Below are 24,646 nucleotides of genomic sequence, written 5' to 3' on the forward strand. Positions count from 1 at the left end.
ACACACACACACACACACACACACACACAATCCGAGTGCCCTATTACTGCTTGTGGGTATTGTGGTATTTTTTCATTTTATACACACACACACACACACACACACACACACACACACACACACACACAAACACACACAATCCGAGTGCCCTATTACTGCTTGTGGGTATTGTGGTATTTTGTCATTTTATACACACATTCTGAAAAAAAAATTAAAAACAAGATTAGTTGGGATAATGTCGATTTAAAACAGCGCGCACACGCACACACACTCACGCACACACACACACACACACACACACACACACAATCCGAGTGCCCTATTACTGCTTGTGGGTATTGTGGTATTTTGTCATTTTATACACACATTCTGAAAAAAAAATTAAAAACAAGATTAGTTGGGATAATGTCGATTTAAAACAACACGCACACACACGCTCACACACACACACACACACACACACACACACACACACACACACACACACACACACACACACACACACACACACACACACAATCCGAGTGCCCTATTACTGCTTGTGGGTATTGTGGTATTTTGTCATTTTATACACACATTCTGAAAAAAAATTTAAAAACAAGATTAGTTGGGATAATGTCGATTTAAAACAGCGCGCACACGCACACACACTCACGCACACACACACACGCACACACACGCGCGCGCGCTCACCATGCTCGCCAGGTAAGAGGCGTGTACGCGGTGAAGGGACCGAATGACGCCGTTGAAAGGCAGCCATTGGCTCCATTACAGCCCTGGCAGCATAAGCTCACAGATCAGACTCGGACTTCAAGAGGGACAGTCGAGGAGTTCTCCTTCCGGGAGTGGAGAAGAAAGAACGACCAGTGGGACCACATGGGAACGGAGCGCACACACCAGATGGGCTTCTTCTCGCCCATTTATCTGTTGTTATTGTCGGTGTCACTGGCGGTAAGTTCACTTTTTGTTGTTATTTAGTTATTATGAAGGGGGTTTTTTTTTATGTTTTTTTTTTTTGTCTGCGTTCTTTTCGGGCTCTTTAACCTCAAACACCGCGTTTTGCTGAGATCATTAGTTACCATGGCGACGGGCGCGTTGACGCCGTCCCGCTTCTCTCGTGTCACCTCCGGAAGAAGGAAAGAAAACACCCACGAAACAAAAGCATTTCAACAAACAAACAAAGAAATGAGGCGAATTATCATTATTAGTCCAGCAGATTCACCAAAAGTAAAGTAAGAGTACTATTATATTATGCTTGTCCAAATGATATATTATACGTTGTAAAATAATACTTTCGATAAATTCACCAACATCATATATCGACGCTCGTCAAATGAGCGTCGCCTGGCTCTGCCGGCCGTACAGCCACGGCAATCCAGGCTGTTCTCATTTGTAGTTCCACGTTGGTGGAACGAGCTGCCAAAGATGACCAGAGCAGGGGCCTCCCTCTCTGTCCTTAAGAAGCACCTGAAGACCCAGCTCTTCAGAGAGAGCACCTCCTCTCCTAACCTACAATTACTTAGCACTACCTACCAGTGTTTATTGTTACACTAATGTCTCTGTCGCAATGTAGCTCGAATGTTATTCTCCCTTGTAAGTCGCTTTGGATAAAAGCGGCTGCTAAATGACTAAACGTAAATGATATGATATTACTATTATTTCTATTGATACTATTATTATAACAATGTCATGATATAATAAACGAATCAATAGTGATAATTATATATATATATATATATATATATATGTATGTATATGTATATATATATATATGTATGTATATGTATATATATATATATGTATGTATATGTATATATGTATGTATATATATATGTATGTATGTATATGTATGTATGTTTGTTTGTTTGTTTGTTGGTTGTTTATTTGTTTGTTTATTTGTTCATTTATTCATTTATTCATTTTTTTATTTATACACACCCATATATGTGTGTATAAATAAATATATTTTTTTTTATTTATACACACCCATATACCTATAAAATTTTATATCGTTATAGCTTACACTTTATTATATTCGTTATGTACACGAGAGGGCAGCTCCCAAGGTAGATCTGTGAAAATATCTGTGGCCACTCCCCAAGCCCCATCCTAACCTGTTCTAGCTCATTTGTCGTCCTTGACATCATATTGTTGACTGAGTCTCTCGGTAATCTCCTCTGGGTGTGGCAGGGTGGATTTGGCAGTGCCTTGTGTATTTTAGAGTGGTGCTGAATACAAGTTATGACTCCGTCCCCTTGGCTCCCACAGTAAATTTGAGGCTTTATTGAACTTTATTTTTCACCCCCAAAGTGCGTTACGAATTGAGACTAGAAACGCCTTCATGCAACGCATAAATTAGTTTTGAGGTAGCTTACCTTAAAAAATGTTATATATATACAACCATTCAATGTGTGTGCATCATGCATGCACTCCTCTATGTGTTGTTTCCATTGTCGGTGGTGGCCCGCCTTTCTCTGGAAGAAGTAAAAAGGCAGCCGAGGTGAATTTGATAAACGAGCGTAGCTAGTTGAGGTCGGTAAGCTGTCACTATAAATCAGTATACTCAAAAAAGGAACAGCATCCTGATGAAAAATAGATAACAAAAATATATATAAAAATATATATTACGTGGCCAAGAAAAATAAACAAATGAATCGATCAGAACAAGGCATACTGTAGAGAAAAGAATTTGACCGTCTTCAGAAAGAAGACAAGGTTAACCGGGATGGTAAATTCAGAACATTGCAGTTTAGCATGGAGTTCTGGGACTTTCAGTGTAATTCAATACAATTACTCTGTTCAATACAATTCAGAGAGGTCCAGTTAGAGAAAATTTCCTCAAGCAAAAGTCCTGAACATCATAATGTCTAACTTGTGATATGATTCAGTGCCATATATATTGATGTAGCCTAGTAGTTGTATCAACATCTGTATGTAGTCAACAACTGGCTGTCAAATCAAGTAGATAATACAATTCGATAATATTTCTACAATTTTCTACAATTTCTTTATTGTCAGTTTTCACATAGAACTGTAGGGATTGTAAATAATAAGTACCCTAATATTAAATAAATGTTATTATCTAATTTCAAATAAAATAAGTGCTACATTTGAAAAAAAAAATACATGACAGAGAGCTTTTGAAAAATTTGCATCTTAAAATTAAGTGCTTAATTTGAGAAAAAAATGAAATAAAAAGTGTAGCTTGAGTTAACCTTTTTTCTTTTTTGTTAACTCCATTTCACTTTTTAAAAGTCAACCAATTTTATCATAAACAATCTCAACACATCTTAACAATTGAACTTAACACTTTCTCCTGTTCAGTGAGAGAAGGGAGCTCTAGCTTGTCCTGCCAGGATTTTAAATCTGGACTAGAATGGTGTCAGGGCCATTTTCATATGTGGTGGTGCTCATTGGTGATCCTGGAACGATATTTGGTTTTAATAATGTCCGTAGTGGAGAAAGCTGTCTCACAGCTGTACAGTTGTACAGTAGCTGTACAGTAGGAGCCACTTGAAGAGGGCCGTCCCAGCCGGTTCGCAGCTGAATTGCAACCAGCTTCCAGCCAGTTTCCAGCCAACCACCAGGCGGCTCCCAGCTGTAATTACAGTTTCAAGTTTGTTGTCAAATACTTGATAACAATGTGAGCATCATTACCAGTAATGAGATTCCTAGTGTCAGAGCCAACTCAACTTTTCATTAAAAATTAAGTAAGTATAGTAGTGATTAAAATAAAAAAGTATTTAAAAACAGAATTTAAAGAGTATTTAAACCTTTTTTAAAGACAAATATAAAAAAAATCTAAAATGGAAAGAAGTAGTGTAGTATAAGTAATATAAAAGTATTTACCATTAAGAAAGACAAAATAAATTGCAGACAATAATGACAGTGAGTCAACTTGATAGTGAAAATCTTAAATAGTTGTGGGCCACAACAATGTAGTGTCATACTGAATGGCAATAGACACAGTGTTGTAAGACAAACACTGAAATCTACTACTAAGAGGTAAGACAAAACAGGTATGCAATGCAATACTGGATACATTAATGTGACTAGTGATAGATGATGTAAACAGCAGTTTTCCTTCTTTTTAAAGTGGCCAAGTGTGTGGATTTATAGGTTCTAGTCTTTGGCCTAACTATCAAATTTTTATTTTACTGAAAATAATTGTGCAATATCACTCCAAATTTCTGCATTTGAGCCTGTCTGTCCAACAATGGCACAATAAAATGTTAAAAATCAATCAATAAAAGTTGATCTAATAAAATCAACACCAGGGATATAATAATAATTTGTATAAATGTTAGAGAGACTAAACAGTGTATGGATCGTTCTGAACCCTCAAGATTGTTTTACTGTTGATACAGTTTAAACTCCATGGTTTTACTTCACGGTTTAGTTGCCAACTATTCAATAAATCGCCAACTATTAAGAATTAAGAATTATTAAGAAGACGTGTATGAAAATACACTGGATATTAATTCCCCCTCTACAGAGAGGAACTCAGTGAGGAATGGGTGGATTGCCCCATTGGAGTGTGGAGATTTTCATCAACGGGTCTGCTTTTGCATATGTATGGGTTAAGTGTTAGGGCGTCGAGACCGGTTGGGTGACACAATCATCGGCCATTAAGTGCAAACAAAGAGATGGCCCAGGGCTTTACCTGCAGTCTGCTTTCAAGATTCAAGAGGTTTTTTCGTCACATACATATACATACTTTCATTCTTATATGCAGTGAAATGTAATGCAACGCACCTGGTGACTACACACAATATGTCCTAGACAGAAAACAGTAGCTACCTAAGAGAATTTCATTCTACTCGACCAACTAACTGATTCCTAAAACGTAATACAGTAAGTCGAATACTTATAGAATAAAATAAAAATATATAGAATAAAATTAAATTCAATAAAATGGAATAGATAAAGGGAATAGGCTTACGTATATGGGATAGACTTATGTACTGTATATGGTTTAGGCAATTATGTAAATTCAGATATGTGCATTAAAGTGCCATGTGAATAAAGTGAGGTAGTGTGTGTGAGATATACAGCACAGTATACAACTGTACGGTGCAGCAACACGGTAACGCCGAACAACCCAGAACAGTGACACAGTATGCAGTACAGTATGCTACATACAGTACAGAAGGTAGTGGAGCCTATGTGTGTGGCTCAGTGAGGACCACTGGTGAGGTCAGCATTGACAGTTTTTATGACTTGCGGGAAAAAACTCTGTCTCAGTCTCTCTGTACTTGCTGTGTGACTGTGGACCTCGCTGTGTGACTGTGGAGGTGCCCAACCGCAGCAGCTGGGGTGGTGAGGATCCTTCATGATCCTGTGGGCTCTGCTACTACACCTCCTGGTGTATAAGTCCTGCAGAGAGGGGAGGGTGGTTCCAGTGGTACGTTCAGCTGAACGCACCACCCACCCACTACCCATGCACAAGGCTTTGGTAGTAAATAGGAGGTAAAACAGCAAAAACATGTGATAGACAATAATGGGTGATGCAACAATACAGATAAAAATGATCTCATACAATCAATAGTCATAATGCACAGATGGTCAATTACACTTGTGTGTGTGCACGTGCATTAGTTGTTGTTCTGAAAAGCAACAGGTATCGATAGATACTAATAATATAGTTCAAATCAGTATTTCAATAGAGTAGTAGTAATAAGTTATAATGACTAATAAGGTGCGTGCACAGCACACTGTAGGGAAAAAAAGCTCAAATTGTCAGAGTTAGGTTTACCTCTCACACAATGAGTTGAAGACAACAAAGTGTTGAAGCTAGCAATACCGTGGTACCTCGACCTACGACTGTAATTCGTTCTATAAGAACAGTCGTATGTTAAAACAGTCGTATGTCAAAGTCATTTTTCCCATATAAATTATGAAATCATGAAGGGTGAAAATAAACAAAATACACAGCACAAACACAGTAAATGTGAAAAAAATATGGATAAGCCACGAACTACGTGCACACACCATGTAGGTCGCCCGCTGACTGACTGCTGACTGACTGCTGACTGAGTTCTGGTTGACTGCTGACTGGCCACCGCCGCGCCAACTGCAAATTTCCACGCTCGTATCTTGGAGCAGTCGGTCACAAGTCGATACAAATTTTTGCAACTATCACTGCTCGTATCTTGAATTAGTCGTAAGTAGATGCAGTTGTAAGTCGAGGTACCACTGTATTATATTCATGAATTTATCAATTTACAGTAAAGCAGCAGAAATGTACATTTTGCTTAACCGGAATACTATACACATGCTGTATAACAGGCATCTGTAGTTCATCCTTGGTTTTTCTCTAACCCTGGTTTTGATCTGAGGTCGGCCTCTATTTGTTTGTGTTGACCACACCCCCGGCATTTATTAGAGGCCCGGTTTTTATTTGAGTAACTGTTTATATTTGAGGAAATATGGTAATTCTAATATATGAATAACCTTATCTTTTAAACCTTACACTACTGTTATGTACATTATCACCTCAATGCTGACCCTGCCATTTGTTGTTGTTTTCATGTCATTCATTGTCTCAAGGTCATTCAATCGTCACAGAGAACACAGAGGGACATCCTATTCGGGGTTTCCCTGTGTGTCGGGGCCCCAATCCCAATATTGACAGTTATGCTTAATGATCGTGAAGCAGAGTGGATCAAGGCACCACTGCATGTTTATTAAAATTTTGTCGGGGCACCAGACAAAATAAAAGTTGCCCTTATATAAAGTTGCTCTTATTTACTTTGCCACATTGATCATTGCGGTCGGACACCAAAAAAAAGGGCAAATTGCAATCGGCGGCAAAACTTTATGGCCATATTTGCGCTGTCATATCATAAGCGCATATATGATATATGAGATAATATCTTTTGTGATTGGGGCACTAAGACGGCGCAGATAACGGGCGCAATTGATGCTCAATTCATGGTGCAATTAGCAGCCGCAATCTTTGTGAATTTCGCCTCGCAGTTCGGATTTAATGGGAATGTTTGCTCTAAAGATTTGTGCTTTGCCTTGTAGTGGCGCTTCACATTGGCGCTTTTAATAATCGCCACGATCTGGGAGCATATGAGACATACTGGTTTTGAACTGCCCGTGGGAAGAATGAACATACGTAAGGGTCTGTCCATTCTTGATTTAAGGTTCCGTTTTCGCTGTCTACTATTGTCTTTCTCGAGCACGCCATGTGACATGACTTTTCTCTGACTCACTTATTTCTCCCCTTATTTATCTAGCAGTGTGTGTATCTCACTAACTGACTCGAGTCGCAATGTTAATCATAATGCACAGATTTGATTGGCCGAGTAGCATCATGTGAGATAATTTACAATGCATGCAATTTGTCTGTGAGTTTCCTGGGCCGCTAAACCAGTCGTTAAGGCGAATAAAGCTGCACTGGTTTAAAGAGAAATGCTCAAAATAATTGCAATAATTTATCAGTTATAGGTCCACGTTCGGATAGGACGGAATCTGGGTCCACACCTGGACCACTGCACACCTATTAGTGACCTCAGATGTCATGGATTTCCACTTTAAAAGGAGACTACGAAAGACTAAATGAAGTGTTATTTGTGACTCAGAGGCCACATTTCACTGGCCACCACCCCAAAAAGCGTGTGTTTGTGTGTGTGTGTGTGTGTGTATGCATGTGTTGTAGTGTGGTGTATTGCGTGACAATTAAAGATTCTTCTTCTTCTCTACAGTTAACCTCAAAGTTAAGTAGAGGATGTGAAAATATACAATACATTTAACATTAAACAGTAAACAATAACGATAGGGAAATTATACAATAAACCTACTGATAAATAATAAGAAATTACTAAAAAAATCATCAATGGACAATAAAAGTTAAAAAAAAAAACTTTTTTTAATTTCTGGTTCATCATTTATTTCATATAAACCTAGCAATGAACCGGAGAAAATGAACCCAAAGATAAACAATGAACAGTAGAAATTTGGTAATGTACCATAAACAATTTTGATTTAATTGCTTTCAATAAAAACACAAATTGAAATACATGTATTCAGATTCAGGAATTCAGAAAACCAAACTCGAGGATACTACTGGCACCACAATGCACATAAAATGTTATCTATTTCGTGTTCAAAATATTGTAATGAGAAAAATCTATTCAAATGTCATTGAAGTCTCAACCATCTCCAGTAAACTACAATTTGCTCATACCTGAAAATAGAAGGTAGAATATAGTCAGCAAAACATCCCTTATTATCATTATTATACCACATTTCTGCAGCTTTGTAAGAAACAAGCTGACTGTGAAAGATTTTATTTAAACTTTGACTTGGTCAAGGATATTATGAGCCATGGAAACAAATGGGGGGGGATAAAAATAGTCTGGCACACACAATTGCTCTGGCAAAACATGGGCACAGCAGAGAAATGGACTCAAAGCTTTTCTTTGGGAATAAGAATACGTGTCACAGTCAGGTAATGATTTGCATTTGTATCTGTGTTGTGTCTGCAGGTTCTGGTTGCTGTAGCGGAGGCTCATTCCCTGGATCATCTGGTGAGGAAGAGGAGGGAATGGATCATTCCTCCGACCAAATTGGAAGAAAACAAAGACTACACAAAAAAAACATTTATTGCCAAGGTGAGGCCTTAAAATTTCCTCCACTTTCACCGTCAACTTGGGCGTCCCCTTTCATCCAAGAAGGTGCACTCATACTGGTACAGGAGGAATAGTAAGTTTGTAGAAAAGTGAGCAGAAAATGTGTCACACAAGCTCTCTCCTTTGAGCAAAAGCTAAAGAAACAAATTTGCCTTTAATACCCGACCTCGCAAAGTGTTGACACGGGTTGTACTGAGCTGACGTTCAATCAACTTTTGCTGTAGTGATTCACATCCAACACAACCTGCGGCCATAATGTTACCTCTCCCTGCACCTATGTTTCAGATTCGGTCAGATGCAGAGAAGCAAGACGGGAGTATCATATACTCCCTGAAGGGGGTCGGGGCCGACCAGCCTCCAATCAACCTGTTCACTGTGAACTCTAGCAACGGCTGGGTCCGCGTGAATGGCCTCCTCGACCGGGAAGAGATCCATCTTTACAATGTGAGTACGAGTCATCGCCGATTTAGTTTGCAAAGCCCTGCGTGTTTGATGGGAATCAATCAATCAGTCTTGTGTCCGAAGCGCTACGATGTGGCAACCCGCTTTCTGGGCCGCCATGCATTATGAAATGAGCGATGCTTCGGCGAGAGAAAGAGAATCGTAAAAGGAAAAAGACGCAAGGAGGAGGAAGACAGCTCTGACGATGAGGATGAAGATGATGATGCAAACCGATGAAGGCTTTGATGAAAACTTTCTCCTTTTGCTGCTTCAGCTGTCTGGCATCGCCATGTTCCGCGATGGCTCCTTTGCCGAGAAAGACATTGATTTCCAGATCCAGGTTTTGGATCAGAACGACAACCCGCCGATATTCGCCCCGATGCAGCGGGCAGCGGTGAATGAGCTGAGCCCAGCAGGCAAGTTTTCTCCCAATAAAATGTTCCCTCGTACTCAGAATGATAATATTCGGACCCCCTCGTGTTGGTGGGGTCGTCGACTGCTCAACCCGGTGACTTCCGTCCCCAGGCACTTTGGTCATGAAAGTCCTCGCAACAGACGCCGACGAGCCGCGCAACCCGAACTCCCAGATCGCCTACACCATCACAGAGCAGCAGCCGGGCGGAGAGAACATGTTCGACATCAATTCAAACGGGGAGATCCTCGTCAGACAGTCCACGCTGGACAGAGAGGTACAAAATGAGTTGAACCGCCTTAACCTCGCTGGTTGTGTTGGCAAGGTTCAGTTAGGTCCAGACGTCTTTTACACAGAATCGCGGTTCCAGTACAATCACACCCGGCTTATTAACCAATCAAGTATTTAACTCATCAGTTACCGTTGCGGTTCCATTTATCCCTCTGAGTAAGGGTGTTTCATCCACACCGAGGTGGAGCCAGTGTACAAAAGTTTTTTTTTTTAAGTGATAGGCTTCCGTATTGCTTGTTTTCCTCTTTCCATGTGACCCACTGATGCTGTCTTTTTTTTTTTTAAATCAAAGACCATTGAAGAAAAGTGACAGGTGCCATGTGCCTACTGAATAATTTTACTACTTAAGAGTTAGTTGCAACACAAACAAACATTCACAACTTAGCAAGGGTTAATCCTATAATAACAACAAATATGTTAAGCGGTAGACTAAGCCCTCATCACAGTTCTAGAGCCATCGTTAAACTTGATTTACTGATTTTGTATACTTAAGTATAATTTGCCATAGTTAATAATTATGTATACTGCAGACACAGGAAAGGCTTTTCGTACAATTGTAGTGTGAGAAATGGCAAAAAGATAACTGGTTGATATTTTACATCTCATTGAAATGATCCTAAAATGGAGAATACGCTCACGCGAGGAATTTCACTTGTGTCAGACCAGAGTAGGTGTGTATGTGACGAAAAGTTTGAGGTGTTACATAAGGAGTTGGAGCTAGAGAGTCACAATTCACTTTTTTCCGGACTGTTGATGTGTTTCAGATTCAAGACGAGTACATCCTGACGGTGAGGGGTCAGGACCTGAACGGCCAATCAGGGGGACACACGGGAACAGGAACCGTCACAATTCGCATCAACGACGTTAATGACAACCCCCCCACTTTGGAAAAGGAACAGGTACTTTTCATTGATATAATGAATCTATTTATTCCTAAAAGCAAGGTGCAGTTTGAATAAAAGCAGATGATGTTTTGACTCTACCCATATAGCTCTGAGTCTTATACAAATGACTTTGAGGCACTTTGTGGCAGCTTCTCCTGGCAGAGTGGCTTTCATTAATAATGATAAGTAGAAATGAAAGGGCAGGTACGTCAAAGCTGAGCCCCTTTCACACATGCAGTCTTTGCGTGCGGTCTGAAGATTTTTTCATTCTACAGGGGAAGGTCGGATGACGTCATTCTGCATAATTAGCCATGTGCTTCTGTAACATGTGTGACAAGTTAACAAATTAGGTTAACTATAATTTAAACAAAAATTCTAAATAATAATCAGCGTGAAATTAATCTACTTTAAGACAAATGTATCTTTCTTCATCTGTCCATTCTTCACATTGAATCTTCCATCGTTTGTCAAAGAAACAAAGGCACATGGCTAGTTATTATGCAGAATGATTTCATCTGACCTTCCCTGGTGCAATGGGACATTTTTCGGACTATTCGGGTTTCAGAATAACAGGATGTCGGATGGGCAGTCCCCCTGCCCGCGCCGGCTGCACCGGAGCAGGGAGCCAGAGAGGGAACAAGCGAAAAGGGATAGGTAAAACGGGTGGAGAACGTTCCTTCTCCAGAGGCAGAGTGTAGGACAGGTTGAAAATGGATCACACTGATTTAATAACGTTAGGCTAATTGTGTCCGGGGACGGGGTCTGTCCCCATGTCCCGGCTGCGTCGACAGAGGCAGGTGGCGAGCGGGGGGACAGGAAGCGAAACCCTGGTGTCTGAGAGCCAGGAAAGAAAAAAAGAACGATTCAGATTGTACGTCCGTTGTCGACAGATTGTCCCAATTATCGCATCTACATTGGAACGCACAGTCCCTTGGCCCATCTATTCAGGCATTATCATGACATGTGTGAAAAGGCGCAAGTAGGAAATGTTCTGTAATGTGGCTGCATGTGTAAATAGTGAAAATCACTCGTGGTGCAGGAAAGGTTATCCCAGTAATTACCAGGAACTATAGACATTTTCGCACCGCAGGAAATTTTTCATAGTTCTAAGAACTTTTGTTCTTAGGAACCCTCCCTTTTTTTTGGTTTCCACGCTGCAGGAAATAGGGACAATCATAGTTCTTAGAACTCCGATTTTATTCTCTGATGTTAACAGAATGAAACAAAAAATACCTGTGCGGTGTCCCAATGTGAGCCTGTAACAATATATCTAAATCTTTTTTTAATCACATAAACATATATGCACACACATAATGAAGAACTCAACCTCTTATAACCTCAGTTACATATCTTCAGTCACATATTTCCAGCGCACAGTGTTAATTCCCACACACATCCCAACCTTGGATTCCTGCCACTGCTATCCTTTTTTTCGGCCTCACCGCAATGCAGCTGCAAGAGCAGGAACAACACCCCATTGTCCTTTGCATGTCACAGTGTTTGCCTTATCTTGAACACGTACGAATCTGTGACCTCAAAATGACCATGTATTATTTATGATTCCCCATAATAAACTGTTCCTCTCAGGGAACCGCTCTTAAGCACATCTCTGATCCGACCCTTGTACAAGTAAAACCCAGCGTCTGTCTGCCTCTTTTTTTAATACCACCGACTGACAAACTGCAGATTAAAGAGACCCTGTAAAATTTAATTAATGTAATTAATTAAATTAAAATTCGGAACAAACCTTCAAGTTAGGTCTTTTAGATCTAATATGAGTCAAGATTCACCAACTGGATTGCTTATTTATCACCTCAAATTTGTTCAGAAACGGATTTTGGTGGACTGATCGGGTGAAATCAGTGAAATTTATGGAGTAAATACAACACTGAAACCCCGATGGCTGATGTCACTTCAGAGTTCCTACTGGCAGTGCAAATGCAACCACAAAAAAAACCCTTGAAGATATCTAGTTTTTGGGGGACCTCCCCAGTTCCTAGTATCCCTCAGGCAGTCCCCAGAACTGTTTGGTGTGAAAACGTGTTAAGTTTGAAAGGGGCTATACTTAGCCCACAACATACCAGCAGATGGCAATGTGAAGCACAAAATTGTGCCCTTAGGCCTCCAGGGTGCATCTGCCTCAGAATGTGTCTCTACTAGAAAGAAGAGTAGAGTATAGGTTCAGAGTAAGCTTCTGTGGGATGCTTAGTCATGCACTAGGTCCAAATTTCATTTTCATATAACGTGCGTTTTACCCTGCAGTATGAAGGCAGCATCGAGGAGAACACACATGGCATGGAGGTGATGAGATTCAAAACAGAGGACTTGGACCTGAAAGGCACAGAAAATTGGGAAGCCGTGTTTGACTTCGTCAAAGGCAATGAGGCTGGCTACTTCAGCATTAAGACAGACCCCAAAACCAACGAGGGCATCCTGATGCTCGACAAGGTGAGGCGGGCTCACAATGGCCAGCGGTGTAGCAAGGCATTTCATCAGAAAATTACAAAAGTGTACTTTCGACATCCACAAAATACAAAGATTTAGCTTTTCTAGCTTACTGTTATTTTTTTATACTCAAGCCGTCTGACCGTTTGTGCAATTCAATCAGGCCGTCAATTTCGAAGATGTGAAGAATCTTGACCTAGGTCTGATTGTGAGGAACAAGGCGCAGCCGTACGGCCCGGGCAGACCTGGAGATGGGGCAAATATTGGAATAAATACTGGCTGGGACAGCGGAACTTCAGGCAGCGGAACTTCAGGCAGTGGCGGCACTTCAGGCAGTGGCGGCACTTCAGGCAGTGGCGGCACTTCAGGCAGTGGCGGCTCTTCAGGCAGTGGCGGCTCTTCAGGCAGTGGCGGCTCTTCGGGAGCTGGAGGCACTTCAGGAACTATCGGAGAATATTCAGGGACACTGAAGACCTATCCCATTAAAATCAATGTCAAGAATCAGCCCGAGGGGCCACACTTCGACCCCAAGGTCAAAGCCATTCCCATCTCAGAGGGGGGACATACCATTAGCCTGAACGATGTCATTGCCACCTACCCAGCTATAGATGGAGATACTGGAAAACCAGCTGAACATGTCAGGTTAGTGCATGCATTATAATTGATATTATAATTTATAGTTTTCCACCTATAGTACCATGACAGTAATTTATCCTGTGCATAGTATAGCATCGCATCGCATACTGTATATCTTATTTTTCTATTCTGTATCTTTTGCTATCTGTACATATCTCATATTTTTTGGTAATCATATTTATGCTATTTTGCTAATATGCTATTTTATTTTATTTTATTTTTATTCTCATTTTTTCTGAGCTTTTTTATTTTTTAATGCTGATGGTTTTTACTGAAGTTCACCAAACCTCATCAAAATAAATTTCTAGTACATGCAAAGTATCTGGCAAAATAAAACGCATTCTGATTCTCATGTGCACACACATGCAACGACACACTTGCATACACACACATCTTTTTCGACAGCATTTGTTTCTGCTTTGTAGGTATCTGAAAGGAGATGACCCTGACAACTGGCTCAGCATCGACCCACATACGGCTGAGATTAAACTCAACAAGTTGCCTGATAGGGAATCTTCTTTTCTGAAGAACGGGACATACTATGCTAAAGTGCTCTGCATCACCAACGGTAATAAAACTTAAACTTAAGAGAGAGAGAGAGAGAGAGAGAGAGAGAGAGAGAGAGAGAAGGAGAGCGAGAGAGAATCAGTGCCCTACATGCATTGATTCTATACAATAAAATAAGATTTGACCCATATGAAATAGTAAAAAAATATATCAAACCAATGTGTAGCAGTCACTGTATTTTGAGGAAAAAAACAACCTTGAAAATACATTTTAAAAAAAAAACCTGCAGATGCTTAGGCCCAGCAGGTGGTCAACTTAAGCCTGGCTTGCTACCGGACTTGTAATATACTAGAGAAACCCTGAGCGAGAGCCACACAGATCACTGGGATCATAGAAGTTAACTTACAGTATGTACAGCGGTGCATTTACAGTTACACACCACTAGGGAGAGTGAGAGCTACATAGATCACCGGGGTCATAGGCTGATTAAATTCAGCGGTGCATTTACAGTAACCCACCACCGGGGAAGTGAGAGCTAAGTACGCTCTGAACAAGTGAAGCCACACAGCAGCAGGAGGGGTGAGGTTGTCTTCACCCCATCTCACTCAACAGAGCCTTAGGAGGAGAAATGGCCGCAGACTGGTTGAGCCTGTCCTTCATTGCCTTGTCTTCTGGAATCCAGACATGCCGTCGGAAACAGCCACGGGTACCATCGCCATCCAGGTGGAGGACTTCAACGATCACTGCCCCATCCTGACAAGCCGCGTCCAGACCATGTGTACCATCAATGATGCCATCACCGTGAGCGCCGAGGACGAGGACGCCTTCCCCAACTCAGCCCCGTTCACTTTCAACATCATCCCAGAGGGCACCAAGGAGGAATGGGATGTGGAGCATCTGAATGGTGAGGGGACGATGCTGCTGCTGTTGGTAGGGGTCCGGGGGGGGGGGGGGGGGTGAGGGAGCCATCGGGGCGCATCTTGCGCACCTGTCTCCCTCTCTGACGGTATGGACGATGCGTGTGCCAGCGATAGGGTGCCCACGATAGGCGTGCCAAAACACTGCGTTTTTTTATTTTAGATGTAGATTATTTTATTTTTTCATCTCCTCACGGAAGGAAAGAATTGTGTATGGAACGGTTGGAACTAAACCGTGCGTAATGGGGACACTTTCTCCATGACTCTCATCCCGATCACCTCCTCTCCATGTGTTATTCGCAGAAAATAAAGTAATGTTAATTCTGCTCTGAATTTGTTTTAGTTTTTATCTTAAAAATAAAAAAGAACCAATAAAAAGTACCGGATTGATAACCAGTATTGATAAGAGTAGTGGAACCATTAAGATCTTAATGATACCCATCCCTACGGAGCCCCGTGCTTCCATGCGCTGTCCCAGTTATATATATAATAAAACAACTAAAAACTGTGTGTTTTTAGTTGTTTATTTGGAGGAAAAGGGCACGGCGATCAGGCGCACGGTGAGCCGTGTTGGACACGATCCACACATATACGACTAAACTGGACCCCGTGCATTGCTGCCAGCAGCTATATTTCTATTATTATAAGAACCAGTACAACAATTAGTAGTGGAGACAACAATCACCTGGTTGCACTGCAGCTTAAAGCTCAATTCCTCCTAACCGGTCGACATGCGCTTCCAATATGTGTGTGGCAGAAACCTCTGCCATCCTGAGGTCCCGGAAGGCCTTGTGGCCCGGCTCCTACGAGGTCATGATGGAGGTGCGGGACCAGCAGGGAGAGGCCTGTCCCGACCCACAGAAGATCCTGGTGGATGTGTGCACTTGTGACGATGGGAAGATTTGCGGTCCGCGAGGCGCCGCTGGCTTGGTCAAGAAAAAGTCGCAGTTAGGTCCGGCGGGAATCGGACTGCTGTTCCTGGGCCTGCTGATGCTGCTGCGTGAGTACTGTAATGTAACATTCAGCATGGATGGATAAATGGGTGGAAAATACTAAATACAAATACAATGTAAATTTAAGCACTTAAATTTAAGAAGGTGGCAGGGTCCCCTCTGGCTGAAGGAGAATCACTCTATATGGTTGCTAGATACAGTGTATGTGAGTGAGTGAGTGAGTGTGCCCCACCTCTTAATCTCTCCAAGAGATTAAAAATCATTCATAAATGTTTCTTGTGTTTCCCATGCAATAGACTCTCCCGCTCCAAGGAAAGGTTCAAGTACAGACAAATTAGTGTAATTTCCTAATGGAATAAAATGGTGACGCACAATTATGATCATGGATTGCACACAGACAAACAGACACAAAGACCATAAAATACACCTGTGTTAATATACAAGAAACCTAAAAGTAAACTAGAAGATCTAATAATTTGTCAGTATACAATAAACAACTCTCTCAACACAATTAGCTAAGGGAAATGCAGGCACCCTTTCCCTCATTCAACCTCAAGCATTACTACTGTCTGCAATCCACTCCTGCTCAGCCCCAACTTATCCCGCAAGCCAGAGGCGGTTATTAACATTTTATATGGCCCATACAAAGCAAGCATACAGGACCTACGCCCATCAGTAGGCTGTGAAAAAAGTGTAAAAAAAAAAAAAAAAGGGGTGGGGGTTAGACTTGGGCCCGTGCAATGCTCTGTGGAAGCTATCAATAAGAAAAAAAAAACGAAATTAGTTAATTAGTTAATTATGAAAGCTTTTGTTTTTTACCATTTGGGTTCAGGTTTATCTGAAACTAAAACCGTTGTATTTTTTTTGTCCGCAGTTGTCCCACTGCTGCTGCTTTTATGCCACTGCGGGGGCCTTGGTGGCCTGCCAGGAGGGTTTGCCCAGATTCCCTATGACACCAAACCTCACCTCATAACCTACCATACGGAGGGCCAGGGCGAGAACACGGTAGGCCCAGGAGGATACCATCTACTTTCAAACACGTCATCTCAATGTCCTACTTTTAAAATCACGGCCATGTGTGCCGTGTGTAGCGCAAAGGGGCCTTTTGAATAATTTAAGGGGCTTGGTGCTTATCCAGCCTGTTGTAACATGCTGTCTGCCATTTCCTGTTGCAGGCGGTCCCACTGATCACGATGCCGATGCAGGTGGACGGAGAGATATCCGCAAAGGATTTCGCAGGTTACAAGATGTCGCCAATGGATCACATGATCGGGGGAAGGTTTCAGAAATCAACTTCTTCTCTTGGAGGGGCCTTCTACCAGGATGGCTTTGCTGATGGCTACAGGAATGGAACGTGGAGAATGGGTGAAGGGAATGGCTTTTACTCAGAGTTTAATGGCAGAGAGGCAGCGGCGGGGTTGTCTCATGACATGGCCCTCCCGGACAGCTTCCTGGCACAGTACTACTCACAGGTAAGGGATCATTTGTACCGTGTCTGACAGTTATTACATTTGAGACAAGGACAGTAAAACATCTTACTATAAAGTCTGAAGGATCACGTTCAAGGGTGATCATCTTACAATGTCCAATAACTGCAACTCCTCCCCCAACCAAATGTCTTTGAGTCATGTCTACAGTGTAAATGCTGTGACTGCTCTTCAAATAATCGGATAGATTTTGCAGGTCCTCTAAAAAGTCTTAAAATGTCTTAAATACATTTTTACAAATATCTTGCCTTGAAAGTTATTTATCTTATACACACATTTTGTCTGATGTATCCATATTCAAGAGATTCAAGATTCAAGATTCAAGATTTTTTTATTTGTCACATACATATACATACTTTCACTATGCAGTGAAATGTAATGCCACGCACCCGGTGATAGCACACAATATGTCCTAGGAAAAAATAAAAAATAAAATAAAAAGTAGAAAATTCCTTTCTAATAGACCGACTAACTGACTCCTAAAACGTAATACAGTAAGTGGAATACTTATAGAATAAGATAAAAAATATATAGAATAAAATACAATAAAAATAAATTGAAATAAAATGGAATAGATAGAAGGAATATGCCTATGTATATACAGATATGTGCATTTAAAGTGGCATGTGAATTAATATATATATTATACATATATTCCTTTTGGTCAAAATTAGTCAAGTTCTTCTGCATCAGAGTCAACATTTCTGATGTATTAAAACCCTAAACCTACTGCTAAACCTATACTTTTCTAACCCTAACCTACCTTTATACTTACTACTTACTGCTACACCTATTCTAGATCAAACCAACTCAAGTTCTACCATATGCTTACCTCTGCAATGTACCAAATATATAGTACTTACCTTTATGCTTACTCGTAATAACTTAGATAGAGATAGATAGATAGAGAGATAGAGATGATTTGTCCAAAAACAATCTCTAGTCTTAAATTTTGCTGCAATTTGTCTTGAAAATGTCTGAAAAAGTATTACATTTAGCTCTCTGGTCAGCTTGTCATTCATGTGCTTGTCTTCTAATTTTTCTTCTGCTTTAGAAGGTGAGCTTCACGCCAGAGAGTGAAGCTGTGAAGAACAACCTGCTGGTGTACGACTACGAGGGCCAGGGCTCCCCTGTCGGGTCCATAGGCTGCTGCAGCCTCCTGGAATCTGACAACGACCTGCAGTTCCTTGATGACCTGGGGCCGAAGTTCAAGACCCTGGCTGAGGTGTGCGGCGGGAAGAAGATGGAAGCCGAAATCGAACCAATGATTAGCGCTCCCCCGCCCAGGCCCACGATCCCCATGCCAACGGGCATTGATGCTATTGCCACAGAGAGGAGTACGGTGTCTATTCAGCAGCAGCCTCCGCCCAAACCTATGCCCGTCTCCCGTTCTCAGACGGCCAACATTCAACACACAGAGCGCCGTATAGTAGGAGATTCCTCCCAGCAATCGCGTGTGGCAAAGGAAGGCTTAACCGCAGTGAGGGAGGGAAAGGCAAGGCAAGACCAGACATTTCTGGTGCAGCAACAGCCCATGTACTACACCACCACCCCCATGGTACAGCCGATGCAATACATCGTCCAGCCGCAGGTCCAGAACACCATGCTCCTGGCGGAGCGGCCAGCCCCCACCAACCTGCAGGGTATGATAGTTGTAAATGGTGGCCAGTCCGGGGTGGCTTACGGCCAGAACATCATCAACATGGGACAGGGAGTGCAGGTGGCAGGTGGCGGCGGTGGCCTGATCCATGCAGGCAGCATCCCGCAGGCCATGATGGTAGTGGAGGGCCAGGTCCCTGTGGGTGCCAGGCAGGTGTTCCAAGGGGCCCCGACGTATCTGGTTCAGGGCGGCACTCTGCAAGGGAGGCTGTCGGCTCCAGAGCGCAGGCTGGTGGTGGAGGGGCAGGCAGTCAATGGAGGTTCACTGGTCCAAGAGACGGGCACTTCCTCCGGCTCCTTGCTAGGCATGAACAGCCTCTCTGGCATGGTGGGGAACCAGAGCAGCAGCGCTACGGCAGTTTGCCAAAACAGCATAACGGGACTGAATGGATCCACCACCACTACCACCACCACCATGAGCACAGGCTCCATCCCCTACAACATGCTGCGGGAGAAACGAGTGGTGACCACTGAGAGGGTCATTCAGTAAGATCAGGGGGTGACGCCATGGCTTTTATATTATCAATTAATGTTATTAATTAAACAACGATGGTTTGTTGAGGTTAACAACTATCGATTAAGGAAATTCCTTTAAAATGGCATCCCTATTTGGTAGTTCTGGCTAGGTGACTTTTTATTATTTGGATAAGCCTATAAAACTGAATACGTTTGTTGTCTCAGCATGTGGCTGTATCGAGGCACTGTTAAAATCTGCTAAAGTCATACTGTAAGCCATTTCTATTTCTTTAGATAACTATTTTCAGGTTATTGATAAACCGAAACTGTCCCCTGCCGGGTCATCTGTCAAGTAACGTTGGTTATCACAGATTCAAGCAAGAAGCGAAAGTGTGGTGAAGCCGAAACACCAGCACAAGAGCACCAAGAGCTGATTAAACAAGAGTGAACCCTAGGCTTTGCATGGCATCAAAGAAATCAGCTTCAGGCTTCATCTCATCTTCGTCTTCATGTCCCCCTTCATCTCAGCGTTCTATGTTTTGTTTCGTAAAAAGTACGCACACAGTAGTCTCTCTATTGGTGTTGGTGTACATTTGTGTGTGTGTGTGTGTGTGTGTGTGTGTGTGTGTGTGTGTGTGTGTGTGTGTGTGTGTGTGTGTGTGTGTGTGTGTGTGTGTGTGTGTGTGTGTGTGTGTGTGTGTGTGTGTGTGTGTGTGTGTGTGAAGCAGCGTCGGTGCATAAATTGGCATTGCAGTCAAATAGTTGCAAAGGATGACATCACATTGCAGAACCACAGCATATCGCTCGTTTTGCTTGGACAGCTTATTTACCTTGATACTTGATGTACAGTATCGGCGTAGATTTTCAGGAGGGATCTGAGCCTTGCTTAAATACACTCCACAAGTCGAAGCCGTCACCATGTGTTGAACAGAGACGTAAACATAGAGGCACACAAACTGACTCATCTCCATTGACTTGTATATCAGTTGTACGCTTTAAACCTATTTATGCAGAACAACAGACTAGTTGTGAGTAGTTAACTGCTCTGCACTGACTTTCCTTATTCTGTGCTGTTTTTCTAACAGTATGATAGCATACATGTTGTAAAACAAGAGCAATGTTATTTTGGGTTATGGTTTTAACATGCTTTTTCCAAACACAGGGGTTTGTTTAGTAAAATAGCTATACTGATTATTTATTCTGTAATGCACTGGGATATTATTTGATCAAATGTTGGGCCTTGTTTTTATGGCCAGCTTGAGCTATGCTTTTCAACTTTCTTTATTAGGGAATAAAAAATAGGTGATACCAGTAAGATTAGTTACAATGGAAATTCATTGGAATAATTCAAACAACTTCCTCATTGGTGAAATGTGTGGGTGGATGTCGTGCCACCCTCCTGTGGGTTCACTGGTTCTGGCGCTGGGCAGAAATGTAGACGGCTGCTGTATTTTTTTGTTTTGTTTTATTTATTCTGCTTCAATAAAACTCTTTTTGTACTGACTGTATCATACATTCCCTACGTCTATGCTTCTTTATGTCGTTAAAAAAAAAAAGTATATGCAAAGTATATAAATCTATCCTAACTGGCTCATTCAAATCTCACATGATAAATGTATTTGGTGATAGGGGGGACTCCTAGAGGAATAGGGAGTGTCAGGACATGGCTTGCGCTCCGGATAATATACCATCTCTCGACAAACATGTAAGTGTCGGGAACACAGATTGCACAGACCGGTGATTGAAGATGAAGTTATGCGATGTGAGTCGAATATGTCAGAACTTCACCCCTAATTCAAAGTTAGGGGTCGAAATACAATGTCTTATATGGCCTTTTTAATCGCAATGTGTGCGGTGGCCTGTGTGCGGTGGCCTGATCCATGCAGGCAGCATCCCGCAGGCCATGATGGTAGTGGAGGGCCAGGTCCCTGTGGGTGCCAGGCAGGTGTTCCAAGGGGCCCCGACGTATCTGGTTCAGGGCGGCACTCTGCAAGGGAGGCTGTCGGCTCCAGAGCGCAGGCTGGTGGTGGAGGGGCAGGCAGTCAATGGAGGTTCACTGGTCCAAGAGACGGGCACTTCCTCCGGCTCCTTGCTAGGCATGAACAGCCTCTCTGGCATGGTGGGGAACCAGAGCAGCAGCGCTACGGCAGTTTGCCAAAACAGCATAACGGGACTGAATGGATCCACCACCACTACCACCACCACCATGAGCACAGGCTCCATCCCCTACAACATGCTGCGGGAGAAACGAGTGGTGACCACTGAGAGGGTCATTCAGTAAGATCAGGGGGTGACGCCATGGCTTTTATATTATCAATTAATGTTATTAATTAAACAACGATGGTTTGTTGAGGTTAACAACTATCGATTAAGGAAATTCCTTTAAAATGGCATCCCTATTTGGTAGTTCTGGCTAGGTGACTTTTTATTATTTGGATAAGCCTATAAAACTGAATACGTTTGTTGTCTCAGCATGTGGCTGTATCGAGGCACTGTTAAAATCTGCTAAAGTCATACTGTAAGCCATTTCTATTTCTTTAGATAACTATTTTCAAGTTATTGATAAACCGAAACTGTCCCCTGCCGGGTCATCTGTCAAGTAACGTTGGTTATCACAGATTCAAGCAAGAAGCGAAAGTGTGGTGAAGCCGAAACACCAGCACAAGAGCACCAAGAGCTGATTAAACAAGAGTGAACCCTAGGCTTTGCATAGCATCAAAGAAATCAGCTTCAGGCTTCATCTCATCTTCGTCTTCATGTCCCCCTTCATCTCAGCGTTCTATGTTTTGTTTCGTAAAAAGTACGCACACAGTAGTCTCTCTATTGGTGTTGGTGTACATTTGTGTGTGTGTGTGTGTGTGTGTGTGTGTGTGTGTGTGTGTGTGTGTGTGTGTGTGTGTGTGTGTGTGTGTGTGTGTGTGTGTGTGTGTGTGTGTGTGTGTGTGTGTGTGTGTGTGTGTGTGTGTGTGTGTGTGTGTGAAGCAGCGTCGGTGCATAAATTGGCATTGCAGTCAAATAGTTGCAAAGGATGACATCACATTGCAGAACCACAGCATATCGCTCGTTTTGCTTGGACAGCTTATTTACCTTGATACTTGATGTACAGTATCGGCGTAGATTTTCAGGAGGGATCTGAGCCTTGCTTAAATACACTCCACAAGTCGAAGCCGTCACCATGTGTTGAACAGAGACGTAAACATAGAGGCACACAAACTGACTCATCTCCATTGACTTGTATATCAGTTGTACGCTTTAAACCTATTTATGCAGAACAACAGACTAGTTGTGAGTAGTTAACTGCTCTGCACTGACTTTCCTTATTCTGTGCTGTTTTTCTAACAGTATGATAGCATACATGTTGTAAAACAAGAGCAATGTTATTTTGGGTTATGGTTTTAACATGCTTTTTCCAAACACAGGGGTTTGTTTAGTAAAATAGTTATACTGATTATTTATTCTGTAATGCACTGGGATATTATTTGATCAAATGTTGGGCCTTGTTTTTATGGCCAGCTTGAGCTATGCTTTTCAACTTTCTTTATTAGGGAATAAAAAATAGGTGATACCAGTAAGATTAGTTACAATGGAAATTCATTGGAATAATTCAAACAACTTCCTCATTGGTGAAATGTGTGGGTGGATGTCGTGCCACCCTCCTGTGGGTTCACTGGTTCTGGCGCTGGGCAGAAATGTAGACGGCTGCTGTATTTTTTTGTTTTGTTTTATTTATTCTGCTTCAATAAAACTCTTTTTGTACTGACTGTATCATACATTCCCTACGTCTATGCTTCTTTATGTCGTTAAAAAAAAAAAAGTATATGCAAAGTATATAAATCTATCCTAACTGGCTCATTCAAATCTCACATGATAAATGTATTTGGTGATAGGGGGGACTCCTAGAGGAATAGGGAGTGTAAGGACATGGCTTGCGCTCCGGATAATATACCATCTCTCGACAAACATGTAAGTGTCGGGAACACAGATTGCACAGACCGGTGATTGAAGATGAAGTTATGCGATGTGAGTCGAATATGTCAGAACTTCACCCCTAATTCAAAGTTAGGGGTCGAAATACAATGTCTTATATGGCCTTTTTAATCGCAATGTGTCTAAACGGAACCAGATCAGTGGAGATGACATTTTGGCTCATACACACAGCAGACAAAGCTGTCACGAGAGATGTCTATAGAGATGACTGTCTACACCTCGCAACCTTTGTTTCTGGTTACATACCAGACATTTGCGCTCAGCTGGAACACGCTGTGTAGTAATCATGCTTTTGACTTGAGCATCATTTGCATACCTCCACAACCCAAAACAACTTCCCACACCCACTCATAGACAGCGGTCCATGTGAGCGGTCAACACAGAAACAGAGACTGGAAGGAGTGGAATCGGGATAATAGGGGCGAGGCCTACAGAGATGAGCCGGAGGAAAGAGGAGCAGAAGGCAAAAGGGACAGCGAGCTTCCAGGAGAATACCCTCACACGGAGAGAGAGAGGGGGAGAGAGAGAGAGGAAGGGAAAGAACGGGAGAGTGGCTTTTGGGGAAAGTATTTCCGTGCTTCGAGAACTGGTTGGCACCAGAACATGCTCCTATTAGTCCTTAAGTTGTGAAAAAGCCTGAATCTTCCTCCGTGGAGCTGCTGAATGGTAGTTAACACAGTCCTGGGCGACGTCTCCCGGCATCCCTGCTTGTTCCCCGAGGCCGTGCCATGGATTCCTTTCCAGCCAACATTTTGGTGCTGAATCTGGCTTTGATGGTGAGTTTGCATCTGTGTTGTTGGTGTGGTTCTCGACCTCAAACTAATCAGGATGTTGTTTTAACACCTAACTGCAATCCGAGACCAACGATAGAATATAAAATAATAATTACATTTTATATTTTTATATATATACAGTATAGATATATATCAAAT

The 24,646-nt window shown here is 42.1% G+C and overlaps 1 protein-coding gene across 3 annotated transcripts; it reads left to right on the forward strand.

The window, feature by feature from the left end:
- Positions 1 to 830: 830 nt before the first annotated feature.
- dsg2.1 (desmoglein 2, tandem duplicate 1) lies at positions 831 to 21,235 on the forward strand. Of its 3 annotated transcripts, XR_013844333.1 has the most exons (15): positions 831 to 951; positions 8,496 to 8,621; positions 8,925 to 9,083; positions 9,355 to 9,496; positions 9,606 to 9,769; positions 10,548 to 10,682; positions 12,930 to 13,115; positions 13,276 to 13,754; positions 14,174 to 14,316; positions 14,938 to 15,159; positions 15,930 to 16,172; positions 17,000 to 17,130; positions 17,301 to 17,597; positions 18,667 to 20,364; positions 20,453 to 21,235. XR_013844333.1 is itself a non-coding variant. In XM_080007313.1 (14 exons), the coding sequence occupies exons 1-14, from the start codon at positions 877 to 879 to the stop codon at positions 19,759 to 19,761; spliced, it is 3,597 nt and encodes a 1,198-aa protein (XP_079863439.1). In that variant the 5' UTR covers positions 831 to 876; the 3' UTR covers positions 19,762 to 21,235. The 3 variants fall into 3 exon arrangements, 2 of the variants coding, with proteins under 2 accessions (XP_079863439.1, XP_079863440.1); XM_080007313.1 differs by having other exon boundaries at positions 18,667 to 21,235; XM_080007314.1 differs by having other exon boundaries at positions 18,670 to 21,235.
- The last annotated feature ends 3,411 nt before the right edge of the window (positions 21,236 to 24,646 follow it).

The sequence above is a fragment of the Zeus faber genome (genome assembly GCF_960531495.2).
Source record: "Zeus faber genome assembly, chromosome: 1".
In the NCBI taxonomy this organism is placed as follows: domain Eukaryota; kingdom Metazoa; phylum Chordata; class Actinopteri; order Zeiformes; family Zeidae; genus Zeus; species Zeus faber.